The following is a 24366-nucleotide window of genomic DNA, read 5'->3' as shown; positions in this document are numbered from 1 at the left end:
GAATTGGACTCTCACGGTCTGGAAAAGGCACTGTTGGACGGCCACAAGCTAAAATCCAATGTCAGCAGCAGGATTTATACACATACATCTTGCTGGGCTCAGGCTACAGCTGTTGCACTGGCCCCTGCAAGAAGCCAGCAGCTCTGTGGGGAAAAACCAGCACAGCCCTGCAAAACCCCACGGTGTCAGCGGCCTTTGGCTGAAGGCTTTTGGAACTTGCTAGTCCAGGTTAAGATACACCTTTTTGTCCATGTGTTACAGCAAAGTGGGGAAAAAAATTTGGAAATCCATCCTCAAAGCAAAAATCCACAACTGTGAGCACAGCCAGCAATGGGATGGACTAGGCTGGGAGCCAGGAATTTTTTATGAATGTTTTCAATCCCCCAAAGCGGTAATTCCCTCCTTGTTGACAGTTCTGAATTCCCTTGCTCAGAGCACTCGACTATTGCTGTGTGCACATAGCTCCACACAGTATTCCTGGGCTTATCTGAGCAAAATAATAACACAGCCTCCTTTGGAAACTGTTGCTCTGAATGTCCTTTTCCACCAGAGCCACAACATCAGCTTTCCCTTGCTTGAAGGCAGAGGCTAAGACTGCAACTCTCTCTATCTTCAAATGATACCGTGGATAAATTCCTGTGCTCCTGTTGATAGCAGCAAAGGTGCCTGGCTTGCTTGGCATCTCTGAGTGGCACAAAATTCCTATGATCCCCAACACCAAACTGGCATGGGCTGGTCCAAGAGCTCCACAGACAAGAGCTCCTCAAATCTGCTCTGGCCACGAAGTACCATGGACCACACTGCTGACTTTGTGCCAGTTAAAACTTGTGGCAAATGACTCTTTATTGAGGAAATAGTAGAAATCTACTAGAAATAATCCCTAGAGGGCATAGAGTAGATCATGGTCATGCACCATCGTCTTCCTCACTTTTTGGAGCAGTTCCATCATTTATGAGCAAAAAGAGGGGGAATTTTCTTCATGGGAATCTCCCTGCATCCCCACTTTTGCTGCCAGCTCTCTCCTCAAGCACAAATACCAAGAAATAATTTAAACAAGACAAACAACCCTACCAAAACAAGCCATCCACATGCTTCTCTTGGCAGGAAGAGAACAAACAACATGTCCACTGGATGAGTCAACACACCACAGTGCTGCCAAGAGGCCCTGGAATGCCATGAGGATGAGCATGGCATCGAGCAAGGTTTATTTACTCAGCTTTCCCTATTGCCTCCAAGCTGGTTGGCACTTGGGAAAGCTGTTATCAGTCTAAGGATGCCTTGGCAGATCACTAAAGGTTTTCTCCAGAAGGTTAGTGGGACACAGCATCTGATCTGGATAATTTTCCCTCTCCTTCAAAACAGAGAGCTGTGTGCATGGCCACAGGCACCCCAATTCTTATCACTGCCTGAATTTTGGGTGCTGAGCAGGGCCAGCTGAGCTTCCCAGAAGCAAGGACAGGGCACAGCCTCATCCTGACTGCTGAAGAGATGAGGAGTAGAGAGACAACAGTGATACAAGGCTTTTGAGCTTTTACTTTCCAGTTTGTGATGCTCGTTTCCATTTGCTTTGGGAAGCTGGTCAGGACAGACTGGCCAAAGGAAAGGAGGAGCATCACTCCTTTGCAGACAAGGATCTGCTGCAGAGTGCTGAGGGCATGGTTGCTGTTATACAATTTCAGTCATCTAAATGATACTTAGCCTATGCTAATTTCCTTAGGTTTTCTCTATGGAGAACAGTGAAATCTCCCAGTTATTTAAGCATTTGACAGAGGACAGGGAGAATTACCCAAGAAAGAGTTATGGGAGAGACAGTGAGGAGAAAAAAATGACAATAAATAGCATCGTCTTTCTCCATTAGTGTCAGTGCTGTGTTTGCATTTGTATGAAACCACTGAAGAACAGTGGCAAAGTAAGAGAGCATTTGCTTTGGAGAAGAACGGGAAATGGGGGAAAAAAGTCACAGTACTGGAGAGTGAGTGAGCGAGAAGAGAGGGAAAGGAATCAAATCCTGACCTCAAAGCATTATATATCTCACTTATTTTAACAGTAATCAATTCTTTGAAGGACAAATGGGCAGAAGTAAGACAGACTGCAACAGAAACAATGCAATGCCTCTGCCTGGAAAACACAGGTTTGCTTCTGCAAGATGAGGCTGTGCCCCAAATCCCATTCCTGCCCTGGGAAATACCTCTTGGTGACAGCAACCCATCCCTGTTTCATATCAACATGTCCTGGACATGGCAGTTACCATCTGAAGGGCAAATCTGCCACTTGATCGTGGAGCTCAACACTTGTGTCAATACTTGGAACCTTTGGCCAGACTGGGATGCCTGGTGTGCACCTATTTATTTTTGCTATAAGGGCATCAGTGCTTGGAGATAAAAGCGGATGAAGGTGGATGCTCACAGATATGGCTCATGTGTGCCCTTGAGCATCCCACGTGGGACACCTTTATCTGAGAGCCCTGGAGTGGGACAGTGACCCACAGCTAGGGGTGAAGGACAGTCCCAGGGGGGCAGCATGGGCTGGGCCTCGCTTGCTGCATGGAACTAACCTCATCTCGCTCTGCCTCATGGATCTTCATTTCTGATATTGCAAAACCAATCTGCTGAGGGCATGCAAAACCCATCTGATTAAATGGGATAAAGAAAAGGCTGGAACAGAGGAAAAGGGCAAAGATGATGTGGTTTAACTGTAAAAAACACAAAGCGGTCTCAAGGTGGGTATTTTTGCCTTTGTCAGGGGAAGTATGTAAGATGGCAAAAACAAGTCAATGGGGATGTGTAGAATTAGCTGCTTTCTGTCTGTGGGTGGCACACGTGATAGTGGCAGATGCCAGGGGCATCCTTAGCAAGTCTGTCTGGAGGTACAAGCAGTCAGTGGAGACCAGTGCTGCAGGACAGACTTGAAGCTGTTGAAAATGAAGAGCTATAGAAAGAGAGGACACATTTATATGAGAAAAGGGATTTTTTCCCCCAGAGGCAGACTCATGATGTCCCAGGATCAAACCAGTTCTCTTACTGTGTAACATGAAGCTCTGGCATCCTGTTTCAGCGGATTGCAATGTATATTATTATTGGTTATTATACTTGGTTATTACTATTTATGATGATCACGATGATGACTAATGATTTTGGCACCTCCTAACCCAGTTTTCCCTTGGAAATTACACTTTTTACAGTGTAATTAGAACCATCTCACCCAAGTGCTGCAGTCCAACACGTCATCAAAAAGTCCAGAAGCTGGTGCACCACTGACTTCCCCTAGCCCAGGAAAAACTTGCTTTCAGGTCCTGAACAAAATTTTCCTCATCATCTTTTCATTCACTGCAAGCAAGTATGTGGGAACCTCTCCTTGCCTGAGCAAACATGAGTGCACGCCTCACTTGGCAGGGATGGAGGAGAAAGAATGAATCCTGGTCTAATTCCTGACAGGGCTTCTTAACAGCTCGCTTTAAATTTTATAGCCCTTTTTATAGACAGTGGGAGCGGAGGTCTTTAATGTTCCAGGAGAGCAGAGAAAAACTTTCACTAGGTGAAAATGTGAACCCATTTTACTTATGCATGATTTAGGACCATTTCTATTCAAGGCAGCGCACAAGAGGCCCAAATATTTGCACTTTGTATTAAAGAAGAGCTGCCATTCCCGGCTCTTTACAGAAGTAATTTATTTCGATCTCACCTTACCTTGGGGGAAGAAACATTGTAACTCCCAGTTTGTCGAGGAGTCAATAAAACAGCAGCATTGTTATGTGTCTGCATTACCACTGCTCACCAAGGCAGTGCTTGGAAAAAGGGAGCACCCCCAAATTTCTCCTCTCAGAGTCCCCTTCTTCATGGGTGCATTTGCACTCATGCATGGGACCTGACTGCAGGAGTCTGACTCTGTTTTTCTCTCCTCTATGTAAGATAAATGTTATTTTTGCTCTGTGAGCGGTATTTTAGCTGATGAGTTAAAAGGAAAGGGAGGTGGGAGCTGTGGTGCAGGGGTAAGGGGTCAAGATGGGCACAGGTGGATGCAGTAGAGCTCCACATTTCTCACACAGCTTCAGGTGAGCTCATCAAGTACAGCCCTGCAAAAATCCAGAGAGGACACAGAAGAAGACAGTAACCTTCATGGACACAATATTGTGACCCTGAAGCAGCCACAAAACAGCCTGGAAGTCAATGCAAGGAAGAGCCAGTCCAGCTCCAGAAAACATGCTTGTAGGGGTGGAGATTGACTAGGTTTTGTTTTTTTCTTGCTGGAAGAAAGCTTCCCTTTTTCATCTCTGCAGCTTTTTCTCTCAAAGCAAGCCTATCTGCAAGAGATTTCCATGTGCTTTTTTGTTTATTTGTTTGTTTTCTAGTTTTTGTTTTTTTTTCATTCAGGGGCATGGGCATACCCTGTCCACATACTGGGATCATCTGAAGAAATCCTGAAGGCAATCCCATTCTTGAGATATTAGAGGATGAAACGCAAGAAGTGAAAACCTGTATAAGCAATGTGAGGATAAGAATGGGAGAGCCCAGCCGCTCTCTTGATGGGTTCTGCAACACCAGCACTCCAGGAAAAATGCAAACAGCTCAAAAAGCCATCCTGGATTTTTCTGCCCATCATTAAAAACCTGAGTCCTGCCCATTAGACAGTCTATTAACAGTGCTCAGTGGAAGCAGAGAAAGAAAAGGTCCTTTGCAGCAAGCTATTCACATTGCTCTGAGGTTAAAAATGCCTGTGACCCCCAAAGCTTTATGCATTCAGAAATCGGGAGTTCACATGCAGTAAAGGTCTTCAGTACCAGTTAAAGCCCAGAGGTTTTTCTCTTCCTCTTCTTTTAAGATGCAAGGATGGCAAAAGGACCTGGAATTTATTCCCTACACATCACCATAATCAAATAATATGCTAATGCTATTAGCATGGGACCTTGCATGGTAAATGACTTCGACTCATATTCTCTTTCAAAATACTAGAGTTTCATTTAAATTGGTCTCCACAGCAACCAGAAATGAACTGGAATAACGTCAGATAGAAATTTTCATGTCTGGGCATGGCAGACAAGGAATTTTGCATCAGGGACTGGGGGGAGAGTCATGAAGACAGCCTGATCCCATCAGGACTGGCAGGCTTGTGCTGGTCAGCTCCTTCCCAAACAGTCAGTGATGACAAGTCCAAGGACAAAATTCACTTGCACATCCAGGAGGACCTCAAAGCATCCTGATGGAAAAGAGAAGACATGATGTGGCTTATGTAGAGCAAATCCTGAGAAGGTTTCCTTGGTCCTCCTCCCCACAGATGCTTTCTAAGTGGCCCCAGGGCACACATGTATGACAACTGGTTTCATTGATACTCAATCAGCTCTTGTGTGTTAAACTCAAACCTGGCTGTTTGCAACTGGTCTGAGAGAGCCAAGCTTCTCATCATGGGCCACACTCCTGTTACTTTAGGGTTGTATAGGCAAAGACCAGGAAGAAAGTATTACTGGCTTCCCTCTGTTACAAAAGGAAATGCTGCTGCTTCCTTTATCTCAGCCGCTCACAATCTCTCCATGGTAAGCACTAACTCCCACGAGGATCTAGGATGTGAAGGACCTGCAGCGTTCTCTGACCTGCTCCCACCAGCTGATCACATGGTTCTGTCCCATTGAAAACACTCCCCAAACCCGTCTGAAAATGAACTGAGCTTTGCAATGCCATGGCTGAAAAGCTGCTGGTAAGAAATTAGCTCTAATTTCCCAGGAAAGTGTTTTCTCAGCTGCTGTACTCATCTTCCCTGCACTTGTTTCACTCTGTGGTAACCATTACATCAGCAGGCATGGTGTGATCCTCATCCTGGTTGGGGCTTCTAGACATTCTCCTAATCATAAAGTGAGTATTAGCAACGTGTCCCACAAAAATGTCTTTGAATTCAATGTCAGAAAGTGGGAATCATCTCACTTGAGAATGGCTGAGAGTTCAGGCAATTAAAAGAAAACAACTCTGACCAGTCTTTTGATTCTGTTTGTAATTATCTGGGTTCTGGTGGGTGTTGTAACATCTGTACTGGTTTGGCAGGGAGTAGGGAGCGCAGCATGTGCCAAAGGCAAGAACTGGTGTGGGTTGAAAGCAGTGCAATACTTTGGAGTGGTATTTGCACTCAGAAATGCGGGGCCGGCAGCTCCTCCCACAAGTGATTTTGTATTAGGGTCAGTTCCAGTAGTGTCCCTTTCCCCACATTCCCCATCCACCATGGCTTGTGCCCCTGTGGGACCACCCCTAGAAAGAGCTGAGATGCAGCTGGGCTGGAGTCTTTACTCCCACTGGACTTAACATCCTGATAGACTTTGGTCAACATCAGTTCAGTTCCATCTTACGTTCTGATCTTCCTCTTCCCTGTACATGAGTGTTTCCACCTGGACACCCTCCATCTCACCGGCACATCTGGTCATGCACAAGCAAGTCTCTCCCCACTGGATATTTCTGCACTGAGAAGCAGTGCAAACTCCCACCATGGATGTTGCTGTTTGAACCCTGTGCACTAAAGGACAGGCTAGTTTTGTGGTTATTTTTAACACACAGCAGCAGTAGAGCTGTGTTTGGTGGAGCAATGGAGCGTAATGTAGAGCTTGAGGTCCTCAGGAGACTTGGGTAGGGCAGACTTATCACAATCTCCTTCACAGTTACAGTTTTGGATTTTGGCATTGATCACCTGACTCGGGTACAAAACATCCACTGGCATCCAAAGACCAGAGCAAACCATCCCTGCTCTGATTCTTGCTCATGGGTTGAGAACCATCTCATGGGCTTACTCAGCCTTTCCTCACCCTCCTCTTCCTTGCTCAAACCAGCTCACAGTGTGGTAGGTGAGCCCATTCTTAAAAGCCAGAAGCAGCTGGTGACATCACCCCCCTTGCAGCTCACCCAGCCTTGCACCCACCACAGCTGGAACCAGCAGCCAGAGCAAAATCCACATCTTCTTGCCCGGTGGTTCACCCAGTGCTTTGCACTTGGCTTAGGGCCAGCTGGAAATCTTATGACATCGTCCAGCTGGAAAACACCATTTAATCAAAATAGGAGCTTGCCAAGGGATCGTTTGAAGCCAGAAATTACATGAAAACTTCAGAGGATAAAAGTGAATTTTAAGTAAAAAGGGAGAAGGTCAAGGTATTTCAATTCATTCTCATCAGAGTGGATAATTTTTGGGGGGCAGATTGCTACTCTTTGACTGAAAATCATCATCGTGTGCTTTTTAGATGTGAAAGTGCAATTCTTGTTTTTTCCTGAAATTCATTCAAATTCAGAATGAAAAGGTGTGAATCAAAATCAGCACTGAAAGAGTATGAAAATGAATACCAGAGGGAGTGAAAAAGAAGATGCTGAATTTTCACTGCCTTTGAAAGGGAGTTTGTTTTGGGCTTGTCACCTGCTCCACTGGTATATAATGCAAAGACAGCATTTCCCCAGATTGCTCTGACTCCATATGGGCAACTTCTGAGCATTCCTTCTTCCTCACAGGGGTGGGATTTATTTAATTTTTGATTTTAATTACTGATGTGACACATGTCTGAACTTAGTGTATTTGGCTGCTGAGACAGATCTGGGTGAGATCCATCTTCATCCTTCATCTATGGGATGAAAAGTGGAATGGTGACAAATACACAATACATTAGACCCATTTCTCTCCAGAGATGGTGGGAAGAACTAGCCAGGATATAATGGCTTTTGGCTACAACCATGGGAATGCAGGGACTGCTGGGACCAGACCAGACTGGAAGCTAGCCTGCTCCAATCTCCCAACCACAACTGCTCTGGAGACAGCCGAGAACTTCACAGGGATCACTCATGCAGCAATGCACCCGCAGGGAAAACCCATTTGTGCGTCACCTCATCACTCATAAACCTTATTAAAGCAAATATTTTAACTTATCTAACATGACTGAGTGCAGTCATGGCAGCACTAATTCTTTGAGCCACTTTATCTGCAGAACAAGCCAGTGCGTCATACATCTCTGTGAACACAGGGCTGGCCTTCCCTTCAGATGGCACCACAAGACACCAGACCAGTAGCATGTGTTCTCACCACTGAGATGTGAGTGGATTTTTTTGTACACAAAGCTCTGTTTGCCCTGGACTTGGACAGCATAGATTTATCTCCATAAAAATGTTACTGGCAGGCAGAGGACAGGGTGGTCCTTCCAACATTGTGCCAAAGAAACTCAAAGCATTTCTGAGTCTGTACTCTTGAGTTCTTCTTAGAGGCAGAAGAAATGGTGGAAATGAGTTTCTGGACTCACAACAGGACCCCAGATGCTCAGAAGGAGTTATGTTGATGCCAAAGAGGAGATATAACGGTATTTAAAAACCATAATAAAGCTGTAAAAGCATCAATGGGCTTGAAATAAAAATCACAAATCCATCCCCTTTTCTTAGAATCCCAGGGATGAGGAAAAGCTACAAGAATCAATAAACTGGGATTGAGATACCTAAAAAAAAAAGTAAAAAAAGAAAGAAAAGGTTAAAAAAAAAAAAGTAAAAAAAAAAAAGACTTAAGAAACACCACAGTGCTTTCTGGGAGAAACAATCTTCTGCTCTATCAGGAGTTTTTTCAGACAAATCTCAAGAGACGAAGGCAGAATTTTCATAGGATCACAGAATGCCTTGGGTTGGGAGGCATCTTAATGACCACCTAATTCCAACTCTGCGACATGGGCAGGGACACCTTCCACTAGACCAGGTTGCCCAGAGCCTCATCCAACCTGGCCCTAAACACTGCCCCATCTGGGCATCCACAGCTTCTCCAGGGAACCTGTGCCAGTGCCTCACCAGCCTCAAGAAAAGAATTTCCTAACATCTAATATAACTCTATCATCTTTTAGTTTAAAACCCTTCCCCCTTGTCCTATCCTTATCTGCCCATGCAAAAAAATCACTCTCCCTTTTTTTTTTAATAAGCTCCCTTTTTGTTTTCAGTTGGAAGACCATGTGTTGACCAGGTTTTGACCCTAACACTAATCATCAAAGCAACCATCAAGCAGCAGAAAGATTCATCACAGAATTTATGGATTTCAAGTGAGTATTTGAAAGACTTCATCATGACTCACTGGAGAGCAATATGAACCATCATGGCAAGCCAGCAAAAATAATTATCATCGTCGAGGCTTTATATCAAGGTTTAGACTGTGCAGAGCACACACAGGCTCGAGGGGAGGGTTTACACATACAGCAATGTCAAGCAAGGTGGTGCCTGGCAGGGCAGGTGATCGGCTGTGAGATGAAGGTGAGGATGGAGCCACAGGCAGCACAACAGTCGTTCACTACGCTTTCACAGGTGATGAAGTATTTGCAAGTGCCCAGACACCTGCCCAACACTTCAAAAAGAGGGTTCATTGACAGTTATGGAAAAAAAAAATTAAAGAAAAATACCAATTGCAATGAGTCACTCCAGTTCACTTTCAAAAGCAACAACGTTCAAGCACAGGGACAGTTTGGCAGTGAAACGATGGAAGGTAATCATACCAAAACTTGGCACAAGCAGCAGTACTGGCTGGGATGGGATTAGGTCATGTGGAACCGAGAGAGCACATGATGAAATTTCTGAGGTGAAATGTTATTTTCCATTTTAATAAACAGATATAATGGGTGGCAATCAATCAAAGGTGCTAACAAGTCACATTCCTCAGCATGTGACAAGAAGCCAGTAAGTATGAAAGGAAGCTACATCCCCAGTAAGTGCTGACATGAGGTTTAGGTTGGGGCAGCTACAGCAGGTCAGGATTGTGTCCAGACAGGTTTTGAATATCTCCAAGGATGAAGACTCAAGTTGATTTGCTTTGTTGGCTTTGGGGGCGGGGGGGGGGGGGCTGGACTTTTTTTCCACACATATTTAAGAATTTGCTTCATCCTCTGTGGCTTACAGTGATTGTTAGCATGGAAAAATGGCAAAGATGGTCCTTGGATGCCTGGTGGAAACCGTAACTCCCTTCTACGTCTGAATCCCACTGAGAAGCAGTTGGCTGTGGGCAAGTGGGGAACAGAAGAGATACATAACATCTAATTTCCCTGGACAGTCTCATTTTTAAACAAGTTTTCCAGGAGTTGTGACCAAGTGTCCCTTTAAAGGCCATTCCCAGCTTGGAGGGAACAGGCACCATCGCTGATGTGCCTCAGGCAGCAAATGGCTACAGGCAGGAGAAAAGACGCTCCAACACATCTGTACTGTGCCTCAGTGATGAATCCTTTCAAGCAGAGACTGCCCTTCTGCTCAGTGCTTGTGCAGCACCTGAGATAGCAGAAGACATGTTTCTTGGCTACATCTACAATGAGATGTTCCCAGCCTTCCTGGAGGGAGCTGGGCCGTGGAAGGAGGCCGCCCCTGGATCAGGTGTAAGCCCCACAGCCCTAAGCAATTGACAATATTACAGCTCTGGTGTTGTACCACAATACATAAATGTATGTTTGAGGAGCAGGCAGCAATTATAACTGAGGCATAGAAACCATCCAGGGAAGAAATGCTATCTTTACAGATAAAATCAGTAATAAATGCTGCTGCATTCATAAATAAGAATCAGTCTGGAAACAAACCTTGACTGGTGTCATGGAAAGTTCACAGGAATCGACAGCTTCGTGTCTCCTTCCTGCTCCATGTGCCTTCACTTGGAGGCTTTAAAGGCTTTTGAAAGCTTTCCCTTTGCTCAGGCTTGATTTTAATTGGAAATATAAAGCAATACAAACCAGCAAACAAACAGGCATTGGAGTCCAGGAAATGAGAGTCTCTATCTGTCCTGGCTTTTATCACGTTTTACAAAGCAGTGCACAGGGCATATTAAACCATGTTCCTCTCAAAACACTGGAGGGAACAGTGGCAAATATGGAGGTAAGAAATGGGAAATACATTTACCTGGGGGAAAAAAAATATTGTCACATTGTGAAAAACTGCCAGAAAATTATTCTTTAAAGAGGTGATTTTTTTCCCTCATCCAACCTGTCTGCACTTGCATTTTGGGGATCTCTGTCCACTGCATTTCCCATGCTGGTTCCTATGTATTGGGCACCACCTGGGGGTCTGTATCCCGCCCTAACACCTGAGAAACTCTGCAGACACAGATTCATGGCAGCTCCATGAATCCCAAAGTGGATGACTGGGGCACATGGGCTACAACAGTCCCAACACCCTTGTGGGAAATATAAACGCAGGCGAATCTGACTGAGTTTCCTCTCAGCTGGCTGACACCCAAAAATGCCTCTCTCCCTCAGTTCTGCTCAGACAGTGTCACTTCAAGTCCATCAGCTGTTTTTGTTTCCAAGGGCTTTACATGGTTTTGTTTTTTGATGCACTGCTGATACCGTCTGCCACGCTCATTTTTCCACGGTCAGTAAGTCACCCTAAAAATTCCTCTGTGCCCATTAAACTCACAGAGCTCATCTGACAGGGCTCATAGCCATAAAAGCCAATTACAAAACAAAGAACTATGTTAAATGGGTTTCTGATTCTGGGTGCCAGGCCAGGAGACAGCTCTGGCCAAGGCTGAGATGTGAACTCAGCTTGTCAATCTCTGCTAGAAAACCTGTGTTGGAAAGGCTGGGAAATACTTTCAGCTCTAAAAAAAACCTCAAACCTCTTGAACTACACATTTCTTCTTTCTCTCCCAGCTCAAATCCCAGCCTCAGCTCAGCTAACCCAGTGGGACTTTGGCAAGGAAAGGGCAGGATTTTCCCCAAAGGCCCCAGTCCTCCAGCTCTGTATTTATCTTCAGAAGAGGCCAGTTGGATACCCTTGAGCTGGGCGCCAGCTGGGAAACAGTCAAGAAGAACCCTTGGTCCTTTTTGAAAGCTGAGCATAAATTTTATTTTCTGCTGGTTGATGGTTTTATTATTTGCAGTGAGATAAGAGCATTTTTTGCCTATAAACCTTGTGCTCCCACAAACAGCTGCATCCTCTGACAGTTCCCATCAGTGCTGGGTATGGTCAAAGGAGGCTCAAAAAATACTTATCTTCCAGTGGACTCTCTGGGATGGCAGAGTTATAGGTTTTCAAGCACAAGGCTCAATTATCTTCTGGATTTTTTTTCAGCCTTAAGTATTCAAAATATCCACAGTCACAATAAAAACATCTAAATAAGAAAATCCTAAAAATTCCTAAATTTCCAAAACGCAAACTGTGAAGAAAGTCTTGGTCCAAGCATTGCAAATGTCAGAGATTTGATTACATCAGATGCCCTGAAGCCAGAGGCTTGGTTTTCTAATCACGTAGATACCTTAAGATATCTTTTCCCTTGCTAAAACCCTCTGCATCCTTGCCTCAGTCCTTTTCCTGGCACCTATATGGGCAGGAGACTTCCTCTTGGTATCAAGGACAGCAACCACCACAGCACTGCAGTGTTGACACTGGTCCTGTTTCTGAGAACCCAGAAGAGCGGAAGAGCAGAGTACAGCAAGGGAACTAAGGTATGGAAGAATAGCAGGAGCTGATCATTGTCTGGTGCAAATGAAATGATGAAAATGAAACCATTGAAGATCCAGCTTGATAGCAAAGACCTTGATAGCAATCCTGAGACAGGTGGGGGTGAGTTTTAGGAGAAAGTGGACAGTTGAGCTCATCAGTCCTAATTCCTTGGAGAACCAAGGGAAAGAAATGGCCACTTTCACGGTGCAAATGATTAACCTAATTCTAGACATATTTTTTATTTTTCTCCCTAGAAGTGGACAGACTACAACCACCCAAACATGTCTCGCTCTTAGCAGCATTAGTTCCCTCTCCAAACTGCCAGGGGAATCACAGCAAGGACACCCTGACCAGCTGGTGGAGATCAGCAAGGATCTCTCCCTGTTTCTGTCTTCTAGGAAGCAAATTCGAGGTCATTAGTGGCGCTCTGCTCTTCAGCAGACTCATCAGTACCTTAACTAGCTTATCTCCAGAGGGAAAGAGGGAAAAAAGGGGGAAAAAGACAGCACGCAGTTAACTGCTCTCAAGCCGCTCCTTTGTGCCAATACCACTCCATCTCCGGTATTGTTTACACAGAAATAAAAGCTGAATAGTGTCAGATCTTAAAATAACTTGCTGTTTGTGGAGCAGGAAAACCAGGGTCAGGGAAGTTTGGAACAAATTTAAAGTGGCAGGAAGGCTAAGGAATGAACTGTGACTTTGGCAAGAAGGTGCCTGCATGCACCTGAAGTTTAACCATGAGCCTGGTGCAAAGTGTGTTTGTGTCACCAGGTCTCCCCCACCTATTCCAGTGAGGCTGGGTCAAACCTGGGGCTGAGATACGACTTCTGCATTTGTCCTCCAGAGTCAATCTGCAGCCACAGCTGCTTCCCTTGTTAGGAACACTCACAAAATGGAAGGAAAGGATGAGGCGGTTCTGATCCAAATGCCCCTGAGGTGTGCAACCAGTGGATCTGTATGGGACATAGGTGTTTTAAAAGAAGGAGCTCCTTGACACTGAGTGCTGAAGGTATTGATGGGAGCACCGAGGAAAAGCCTGAATCTGCATGTATGGGAGGACAGCAGGTCAGAGTACAGGGCTCAAAGCTCCACATTCCTGTCCCAACACAAGCCACCTCCAAGTCACAAATGGGGCAGGGGACATTAGGTCTTTGGGTAGGTGAACAAACATGGGAAAGTGAGGTATCTGGAGAGATTCCAACCAGATATGCCCTGTCCATCCCATTGAGTTGTCAAGCTCAATTCAAACATACTCTTGTTCATTGCTTCTTGTGCTGTCTGCCAACAGTGTATAACTCACACTAGGCTTAAAGATGGAGTCAAGACCAATTGACTTGTGTCAACAGAAGATAAAAAGTCAAGGGGTACAAGGGGGAATAAATTTAAACTGGCAGGGGACAGGTTTAAATTACATATTAGAAGAAATCCTTTCCTGTGAGAGTGATGAAACACTGGCACAGGTTGCCCAGAGAAGCTGTGGATGCCCCATCCCTGTAAGTGTTCAAGGCCAGCTTGGATGGGGCTTTGAGCAACCTGGTCTAGTGGAAGGTGTCCCTGCCCATGGAGGGGGGCTGGGACTGGATGCTCTTTAGGTCCCCTACAACCCAAAGCATTCTATGATTCTAGGAAGCCATGTCCCACTTGATGGCACAAGGATCCACAAGGGGCTGCCTGCTCCGTTGCCCTTAGGTGGCAGTGCTGCCTGCAGATCCCAAAACAACACACAGCAGGACCTGGGTGATGTCAGGGACACAAGGACACCCCCACATATCCCTCCTTGCCCCCACTTCTCACTCCACATTCCTCAGCCTTTGCACACTCCCTGGCTGGGCTCTGGGCTTGTAACTCCTCCAGGACACAAGTAGGGAAGGAAGGAGGCATGTGCTAGGCACGATAGCAAGGAAGTACCTGGTCTTGGGTATTTCCCCTCTGCTTTGGTTCTTCCTGGCCACAGGCCAGGCAGTGGTGACAGGAATGCAGGAACTGTCACTTGCATGTGTTCCCCTGGTGCCCTGCTGCTGCATGCAGGGATGGGGAACACTGGTGACTTGGGAGTGTTTGGGAGAGGTGAGTGGTATACAATGTTCAAACCTGGTTTTACTCTAGCCTTGCAGCCCACAGCCTCTTCACTGAGTTTTGGGCAGCTCCTGTCCTCCCAACAAGTCTTCAGAGGTATCTATGTTGTTTTCTTCTCCCTTTGTTCTCTGTTGGTCCATCTTGAGCTCCCTTTGTTGGGCAAACACGCAGGCAAACCTGTCTGCAAGGAATCCATGGGGCTGGAGGTGTCACTGGCCTGCTGCTAGGACAAAGATGTTTTTGGGAGAGACATGAGGAAGGTGCAAGAGCAGCCAGATGGGGTCATAACACAGACTGGCAGGCAACAGGCTGGGGGACAACCAGCCAGCAGCCCATATGGGACCCCTGGCCAAAGCAAGTCAAGTAAGAGCAATAAATTTGCTCTCATGGCCTGGAATGGGGCAACTGGTAGAGGGTCTGGGGCAGAACCAAGCCAAAGAGACCTACACATGTCAAGTGCAGATCTCACCAGTGTGAGCAGAAAGTGACTGGTATCCACAGGCTGATCCACTAAACTGCTAGAATGAGCAGGTCTGAGTTGAAGGAGGAAGAGAAGACACATCTCCATTAAACTTTAATGCTCAGCCCTGACCCATGTTCAGTGAGATATTGCTGGGTTTGCTGGGGATTGATCCCTGTCATGACACACAATACCAATGCCAAGCCTTGGAGATGGAGTGGGGAGTTAGCCAGAACACAGAACCGCCCTGGAGCAAGTCCCTGCCAGAAAGCAGAGAAATAAATAAAAGATATTAAGTCCCAGATGATAAAAAAAAAGAAGACAAAAAAAAGAAGACGACAACATGCCTAGACTGGGTGGGAAAGGCTACTGCTGCCAGACACAACCCATCAGGGCAGGAGTCCAGTGCCATCCTGTTCCCACGCCTTCCTCACCCCCCTCAAGTGAAGGGAGCTCTCAGCTCAGAGCAGGGACATCTACTTACCTGCAAATATTCCTTTCCCTAGTTTCATGTATGGATTAAACCTCTAGCACAGTGCATTAATGATGTGTGTGAATAAGCTTTTAAACTCCCACCCATGACTGGTCAGCACCCACAAATCCAAGCCCCTGAAAGAGCCTCTTTTCCACAGAGGAGGTAGAAGAGAAGCTCCAGGGAGGTGCTGGTGGTGGCATGGTAAATTGACATAAAGTTAATAAAGTTATTGACTCCTTCAAAATAACTAATCCTTGCATAGGGCCCCTGCAAGGACATGCTCACTGCATGGGTACACACTGTTTTGTGACACATGAAACTACAGGCTATTGTAGCTGCACTGCTGTCATACTAAGGATAGGACAAGGAGGGGTTTTGGCTGAAGCACCAGCTTCAGAAAGGGTTAATGGCACATGAGATATGTTTAGTGGGATTTGGTATTTTTTTTAACTTCAACAAACAAAGCATATGAGAAAATTCAGTTCACAGCTGAGCCCTGGCTGCCTGCCCACTAGGGCAGGGAAAATGCAGATGGTTTGAAATACCCACGCGCTGGCCTTTCTCATGTAGCTTGTGGCCCAGGGCCCCTGGCTAGTCTCTCCCCATTGTATTTGGATCACTCAAGGTGGCAGCAGGGCAAAATGCAGTGTAAAGGCAGCAGTGAGACAGGAACAAATCTACTTTCCTTGAGCACGGTCGGCTTCCTCAGACACATAGAGGAGCCAGGATCCTGTGAGGTTCTGCTTGTTCAAAAATAGTAATTAGCTCTCAAAGTAAATATGTGTTAACAGAAACAAAGAGCTTTGCCACAGTCTGGGTAAACACTTTAGAATCAATTTAATTTCCCTTCTCCTGGCAGATGTAATCGTGCTGCTCTGCAATTATTTTCAGGTCGGGGCAGGGAACAAAGTCACCGGGGCGGCTTTGCTGAGCGGCTGCTCCTTGGGACAGCCGGCAGGACCCTCTGCTTCACTGACATTCAGGCCCCTGGGGCTGAAACGAGCTTCCTTCCGCTGAAACAGATGTATAATGCAGCTGGAGATCAGCAAACCAGCAGTGAGCCATAGCATGACATTAAACCGCCCTAAAGTCCAGCCTCCTCCTTAATCCTGAGAGTCCCCCTGTCTAGACAGGACATGAAGGACTAATGTGAAAACCAAGTGACAGAAAATTTACACACTCCCATTGAGCTGCAAACGGAAAGAGGCATCGAAGGGTGTAAATCTGTTTGCCTTTTAATTGTTTTGCCTTTTGGGAGTATGGGAAGCGCCTAAGCACGGTCCCACACTGCTGCAGAGGGTTTGCAGCCAGTTTATATCACTGCTTCCAGGTTGCCCATTTGCTTACTAAATCATGCTAAAAAGCCTTTTCACCCAGCCTTTTCCCTACCATCACGGGGAGCTGGTGGAACAGGCTTTTACCCAAACTGCCCCAAAAGCTGATGAGTTTGTCCTCCATCACCGTTGGGTTATAAGCAAACTAGTGACTGACTAGTGGCTGGGGCTCAGCTGATGTGGGGTGTCCCTTCAAAGAGGCAGTAAATCAGCATATGATGGCAACTGCAGTAAATGTGTTTGCCAGTGATGGAGTGTTTCCCTAGCTGAGTACAGCCCAGCTGGGAACAGCCTGGCTGTGGGGCCAGACCCAGCAAGGCTTTTGGGCCAGTACAAAGCAGTCACACACCCAGGAACAAGTACAACCAGAAAAATGTGCACAGTGGCTTCCCTGGAAGTTTCTGATCTTGTTCCACCATGCTGCCTGCCTGCTGGGAGAAGGTTTAGTTAATTAATTGCTACAATTAGCATGGAGCTATTCCTGCCCATGATGGTTACCTTTTCCTCCCCCTTTTTGGTTCATCCAATTACCAACTCCTCCATTCTCCAAGGCAGAGGCCACAACAAGGCACAGAAAAGTTTGAGGATGAGGGAAGAAAGGTCCAAAAACAAAATGCCAAGTATCCCAAGCTCTGTTTCTATCCAGAAACTGTCTTAATCTTGCACAAACTCTTGATCCTCTCCCATCCATCCACCCTTGACTTCAAGGAGGTGATGAAGAGAGAGCACAGCACAGCACAGCAGGGTTACAAACAGGTTGCTAGGACTGTTTCATTGTCCCCTCCAGATGGCACCTCACGAAGGATGCATGATGAGCTTGTATATGCTAAGATGGACAAGACTCCCAACAAGACTCCCATCATGCTCCAATGATCCCTCAACTTCTCCGTCCAGCCTCAGGCCATGGGTTCTTCAAATGAGCATTACCCGCTTTGAGAAATGGATGATTTATTTATTTGCCATTACTTAGCAGGGATGGTGAAGGAAAGGTGAGCATGGGGTCACTGCTTAGGCAAGGACTGAAGTAAAGCACTGGCCCTGAATAATTCATGCTCCCTCTCTGCTGCAGCATCTGGACACATCTGCTGCATTTGCCATTGCAGGCTTTTTCTTGGCTTACTCAGAAAAATCACACTTTGGCAGCTGGGTACTGTTTCAAGTGGGTACTTTCCCTACAGCGTTAACGAGCTGTGATTCTGTTACAAATAGGGATTTTTGTTCCTCTTTTGCTGATGTCACTTCATGATCCTGCAGGGAATAGTGCTTGGATCTCTGCAGCCTGATGATCCCTGTGTGCCCTTTGGGACAGATGTACTTGCAAGCGGGAGATTGTTTTTCCTTTTGCTGCCCAGATTTATATTTCACTGAAGTCCCGTATCGATCCTCTGCTGCTGGGCTGAAAGCTCATTTTACTAAATGAGAAGAAAAACAGTTCCCCCAGCTGAACGCACGCAAAATGGAAAATCCTGCAATGAAACAGCCCCTAAAAAGGGGCCTGAACAATTTTGCTGAACCTCGAGGGCTGTGCTGCTGACATTGGAACGGTATGTAATTTATTTAGCCTGACCTTTCCCTGAAAGACCTGACTGGCGACGTTATCAAGGATCCTCTCTGCCACTTGTGCACCCATTGCCAAGGTGACATCCTGTTTCATGCGTCAGTCAGAGAAGATCGCATCCGCGCTGCTGCGATGCTTTGTTTGCTGTCCTGCCTGACAAGCTCTTGGCAGGGTTTCAACTCCTGCGGATGGCAGCTGCTCCACGAGGGACCAAAACAGATTCGAGCTGGATGCTATTATAGTGAGTTTCATGTAGACACAGCACAGGCCTGCAGTCCCTTGGATGAGACTGGACCATGGATGAGGTGAAGCAGAGGTAGCCAGAGGTGCTACCAGGTATAATGGGATGGGTAGGGGACTGCAGAGCTGCAGCCCAGGCTCACTCCCCCAATCCCATCGCACTCGGGATTTATATGCGCCCTTGTGAGCTGGGAAAGCAGAGGCAGCTCAGCGGTGCTTATGCAGAGGCTTGCCCAAGTGCAGCTGAGGAGCACAAGTCAGACAATAGGTCCCCTCACTGCACATCAGCTACTTGGAGTTTTCCTTCTCCCTTCCCAATGCTTTCCCTGAGGGTCCCAGGAAGAGATGGGGATGCAGCTGAAGGGAGGATGTTTGTCCTCCACATGAGAGCCTGCCAGCAGTGGGGACAACTGCAGTGGAGAGGAAAATGGTCCCAGTAAAGCTTCTCCCCCTACTCCATCAAGGGATTGAAACCCCTGAGCAAGGGGGATTTTCACTGCTGGTTTCCACCACTCTGAAAGAGTATTTTGAGGATGGATAGGGACAAAGGCTGCAACTAAAAAAGTCCACAAACACCACCAATTTCTTGTTAGAGACTGAAGGGTCTATAGCTATGGAGGGTAAAATTGATTTGCTCTCACAGTAGCCAAGCTCTTCAGATGTCAAAGGCAGGAAGGCTTATGAAAGTTTCCCACATGTCCATGCATTTCCCACTCAGCCCTCCCAGCCTTGTGGCAGGCTGCACCCCCCTCCTACAGGTCTGATCTGAAAGAGCACCTGGGCCCACTGGGAGGACAGGAGAGAAGATGCTCTTAGCCATGGACCTGTCTCTCATGGTACCTGTGTTCTCCTCGGACTGGTTGAAGCCACAGATCTGGCAGATGCTGCGAACCCATTTGTTCATGTCGTCCTCAGTCTCAGCCACCAGGTAGAAGGTCCTGTCACTCGTCTTGATGTCGAAGATGTAGCTGTCTTGCAGCTCCTTCTTGTTGAAGGTGAGGCCCGCATCCACCTGCTCACAGAAATTGAGGTTGATGACACGCAAAGGTTTCTTGGAGTGGTCATTTTTGTAGTACTCCAGGACATCGGGGTCACCACTCATCCGACCGCTGCGCAGGACAAACCAGCGTTTCTTCCATGCCTGAAACCAAGACAAGAACAAACATGAACCCCACTGCTCAATCTGTGAGAGCGAAAAGCCACTGCTAGGCACAGGGTGACAGAGGGACATGACACTTATCCACCATGGGGTTCTCTGGGATGATGCTCAGGCATACCTGCAAGACTCAGTTCCTCAGTTTGATACTAAAATCCAGGAGAATTAAATACTGAACTAGCATCACAGCATAAGATGACCCCAAAAGGTGCCAGTCTTGAGGCTCAGAGGAAGCTTGCTTCTACCCTACAGCCCAGACGTGCTTCCAGAACCCAAATGCCCTTCTGTCTGTGCTGTGGGATAATCTGCAGTGGCATTACCGAGTGTCACAATGCCAAAATGCCTCGCAGCAGCTCAGGGGAACTGAGGCACTCTGGATGTAGCACCCTGAGTGTCCTAACCTTCAGATAAACCCCTGACAGCATCATAGGATGTGTCTGCAGATACTGACCATGCCAATCTCTGTTTAAATGCCAGGATAGAAAGGCTAATAAAACCAAAGGAGAGCTGGTTTGTTTTTCAAATATCAGGAATAATGCCAGGGAGACCCATGGAGATTCCCAGCTTCATTTGTTTTTCAGCATCCTCTGCTCCCTGGCACATGGGTAACTCCTTAGCAAAGGAAAAGGTTATCATTGATTCTTCCAAGCACTGCTGACGGCGGCCCCCAGCCAAAGTACCTGCGGAATGGACTCCGGGGTTTGCAGAGTTAGAAACTAACCAGCAAAACAAATGTCAGCCATCAGCCCTGGCCCTGAGAGCTTCAGCCCTGCTTCCCAACCCATGCCAGACACAGTTGGGAGACCACAGGAGGGGGAATAGCCACAAGAATAACGTGTTAAAGGCTAAAAGTGAGGGAAAATGGTGCAGGTGTAACCCTCCATCCCATGAGGTGAGCAGAGTGTTTCTCTGGGGTGAGTGAGGATCATGGCACTTGTGTGAGGGATGAATGGGGTTGAGGGACCACCCTGAGCTCCTCCCTTTTGCAGAACTATGTTCCTTTGCAAAGGCCTCAGCTCCCATGGCCTAGGGAAGGCAAGGATTACATCTAAGTGTAGTCCTTAAAACAGCTTTATCAGGCTGTCTTTGAAGGCAGCAAAGGTTTGAGAGGTGCATGTGGATAAGCATGATGTGAATTATGACCAGTGCTCCTGTATTACCTGACAAAGACCTCAGTTTGTACCAGAGGATGTCAAAGGAGTGGATGTGTTCCCTGCCATCCTGCCCTGGCTCTGGACAGTGGTGCTTTTTAAATGAGACTTACCTTTTTTATATTTTATATATATTTTATATTTTATATATATTTTATATATAACCAGAGTTCTAATGATTATAAGAGGTTGGGTTATGAGGAAGCACACGATACTTTTAAGAAGGAAGAACAAACACCTTTAGTAACCCAAGAAAGGCACCAAGGCAAGCAGTGTGCTGGGTCCCTCCCCGGGTGCTGACCACAAGCTCTACATACTGGTGATGGACACGTGCTAGATCTCAGACAGCCAACTGCACCAGAATCCCACAATTTTGGAGAATTTTGTGGCTGAAATAATGGTAAGAAACTCTTGTGGTGTTTTCCCTGGACAGTCTGATTCAGACCCTACTTCTCAAAAGCTCAAAAATAGCTTTTGTTAGTGTCTTTGAGATTTGTAATCAAATTAGTTTTGCACTAATTCTCAAAACGGCTCCTGGTGCCAGGAAAGCAACTTCAGTGCAATCTTCCAAAGGCAGTGAAGCAGCAAATTGCTTAGCAAGAGGACGTGCAAGGCTAGCAGATTTTGGCTTAATCTCACCCACTTCTCATCAAAATGGCTGTTTTTGAGTGACAAAATAGACACAGTGGAGCTGTGTCCATCAGGGAGGGGAAAAACCAATTTCACCAGGCAGCAGTAATAATTTACTAGTCCATCTCCTCAAAATGGATCACCCAAATCATTGGGAAAGAAACCCATAGACATTTTTTTCCTAGTTCTAGGTGGTAAATGTCCCATTAGCTTCTTCCTGTTCACACTTGAGTAATTTCTTTGCAGCCACCTAAGACAGGGGCACACATCAGTGAGGGGACTGCAAGAAGATGGAGTTGTGCAACCACATGGACCAGCACCTGAATGCTGACATCCAGCACTGGTTCTTGCTGCTTGGCTTGTTGCTTTCCAACCATCTACACCCCAGTCTTGCAGCCTCCCTTCATGGCTCAGACACTTCCTAACAAAATCCACCAAGTGCAGAAACTAGACACTGGAATTTAGAGTTTCCATGGAAAAAGCAGGAGGAAATGCTGCAAGCAAGAAAAATGATGCTACCACGACCTCTCTTTTTATCACCAGTGTGAGAACCACAACTCCTCCAATTCTCTTTGGTCTGTCTGGTAGCAATGAAAGGTACCACACAGTCAAGATCTGGCAGAGCGAAGAGTGTAACACACAGAGTCTGGTTGTTTTGGGTAAGTTTTAACACAGAAGAGTTGTGAAAGAATCGGTCTTGCAGGCATAATGTTTCTTGGAAAGCTTCAGGAGGTGGAGTATCATTGGAGGGTGAGACCACTGGACAGGGCAGGAGTCCCACAGGCCTGGGAAGACCACCCTGTCCATCCCTGTGGTGCCCTCCTGATGATAAAGGGTCACTGGTGCTCTTCTAATACAGCTTCTGACCCAGAAAAAGAGCTCATGGCAGCAGTCTAAGGAGTGCCTGTCCTGGACAGGTGGCTGCAGGCAGCACAGCTGGAGGCATCTCCCACCACACTTCCCTGCAGCAGGACCAGCTGTTCCTGCCTCCTAAGATCGGCTTCCAAGCCAAAGGAATGAGCAATGATTGCTAGAAGAGAATGGAAGCAAACTGTAAAGAAATAGATAGGAACCTCCTTATTTTTGTGGACATTTTCTCTGAATTTTTGAGTGCTGGGCTCAGCAAGTATATTTTAATTCTTCCCTGTGGATTTGCTGTGGCTTTATTGGGACCAGGGCTCAGCTTGTGTTTGCCAGGCTGTGGCTGCTCTTGGGGCATTTTTTGTCACTAACACAGCTCGCTTCAACACGTCACTACATGCAGCAAACAATATGCAGTTTGCAGCACGTGGCTCATCCTCCTGGGACACTTATTTCCCCATTCAAAGCTACCAATACCATACAAATATTCTACATTTAGGCTTCCCTAGGATAACACCTTCCTGCAAAAGAGGGATTTAAGGGTCTACTGAGCAGCAGCTATGACAGCGGTAAGATGTACAGGATCCATATGTGCACGGCAATCTTATCTGATGCCAAACCCGGGGAGGATGCAACTCCATGTGAGCCTACACACTCTTTCCAAGACCACCTTCTTCCAGCATGAGGCTGTGATGGCCAAGAAGCATCTCATCCTCCACCTGAATTGTCCTTCTCTGCTTATTTCTACCTCTTTACAGGTCTTTTGAAGACCCTGTTGCCATCAGTCTCCTCCTGCCAAAACACTGTGCCTCCCTGACACGTGTTGTGAGCCAAGGGCTGTGTTTGTTTAACAGCTTTACAATGTTGAGAGGCCAACAGCTTAACAACCATAAAATGCTGCTTTGCAGCACAAATTTCCAGCTGTGTGGTCCTTCCCCGGCATCAGGTTCTTTCACGGTTAAATTACGGCTGCCAAAGGCCCTTAATATCACTGACAAATATTTTGACACTTGGCAAGTACTTCTTTTAAAGACTTGTTTGTTAAAAAAAGTGCCCATCATGCTCCTGTTGTGATGTGAATTCTCCCTGGGCACTGAGAATTGTGGCCGCTGCTCAATTTTTTTCCACCTCAATAGTGCCGTGGCAAAGTTAAATTTTACAAAACGTAACTCTTTCCAGCTGGATACTACCTGGAGCTGGCTGTTTTATGGAGAGCTGGGCTGGCAGAGGTGAGGCAGTGCTGCTGGGTTCACTGGCTGAGTGTATTTAGCAAGGATGTTCAGGAGGGGCTCAGGCAGAGGTTGGGACCCTTCCTGTTCCACCTGCTGGGTGAGGAACCAGAAGAGCCAAACCAAACAGGTGGCTGCTCTTGAGCAACTGAGATGCTGCCATGGGTGGTGGGAGATGCCACCCAAAAACTCCAGGAGTGAGGTCCCTCATGTCTCCTGTGGCTGTCCTGACGGTGCAATGCTGTGACAGAGCTGGTGGCATCAGGGCTGAGAGCTCAGAGAATCTGGGGCCTCCAAGTGCCTAAAAATCCAAATGCTTTGACTGACAGCCCAGAGAGAGGATTTATTAACTATGGTTATAGTGAGGGACATTTGGACAGCTTCCTCTCTGCTGCCCTATTCTCTGCAAAGTGAACACAGAGATCCAGCCTATACACTGTTTCAGATAAAAAGAAAAGAGGTGAGGAAAATAATAAAGTGTCAGTAAAGCCAGGTCTCCATTGCTGGGGAACTTGCCAAGTGCCACAATTGTGAGAAGGAATCAAACAGTGACAACATGGAGAGTTGGCTCTTGGTGGGGCCTGTAGGAGTGGCCCACCCAGTATTATCTTAGCTCCAAAGTGAGAAGTTTGTCAGAGACTGTTAGCTTTGGGTTGAAAGGGATGTTCTTTCAATTAGGATCAACTTCTGAGCCACATCTCTCTAATCTGAAATATTAATATTTTTATCACCACACCCTTATAGCACATATAGGGAGAGAGAAGAGAAGGAAAGAGAAGGAAAGAGGAGAGGAGAGGAGAC

General features: G+C 46.6%; 1 protein-coding gene across 3 annotated transcripts in view; it reads right to left on the bottom strand.

Annotated features, from left to right (window-relative positions):
* GAB2 (GRB2 associated binding protein 2) overlaps positions 1-24366 on the bottom strand; it is a 93991-nt gene that overhangs the window by 20763 nt on the left and 48862 nt on the right. For all 3 annotated transcript variants that reach the window (XR_001522837.3, XM_015634906.3, XM_015634908.3), the window contains exon 2: positions 19379-19679. Coding sequence is in view for 2 of the 3 variants with exons in the window: in XM_015634906.3 (XP_015490392.1) it covers positions 19379-19679 (301 nt within the window). In the remaining variant the exon portion in view is untranslated. The remainder of the gene's footprint in view (positions 1-19378; positions 19680-24366) is intronic.

This window comes from Parus major, chromosome 1, assembly GCF_001522545.3.
Source record: "Parus major isolate Abel chromosome 1, Parus_major1.1, whole genome shotgun sequence".
Classification (NCBI taxonomy): Eukaryota; Metazoa; Chordata; class Aves; order Passeriformes; family Paridae; genus Parus; species Parus major.
The sequence above is the reverse complement of the archived record's forward strand: the minus strand, read 5'-3'. Positions and strand labels throughout refer to the sequence as shown.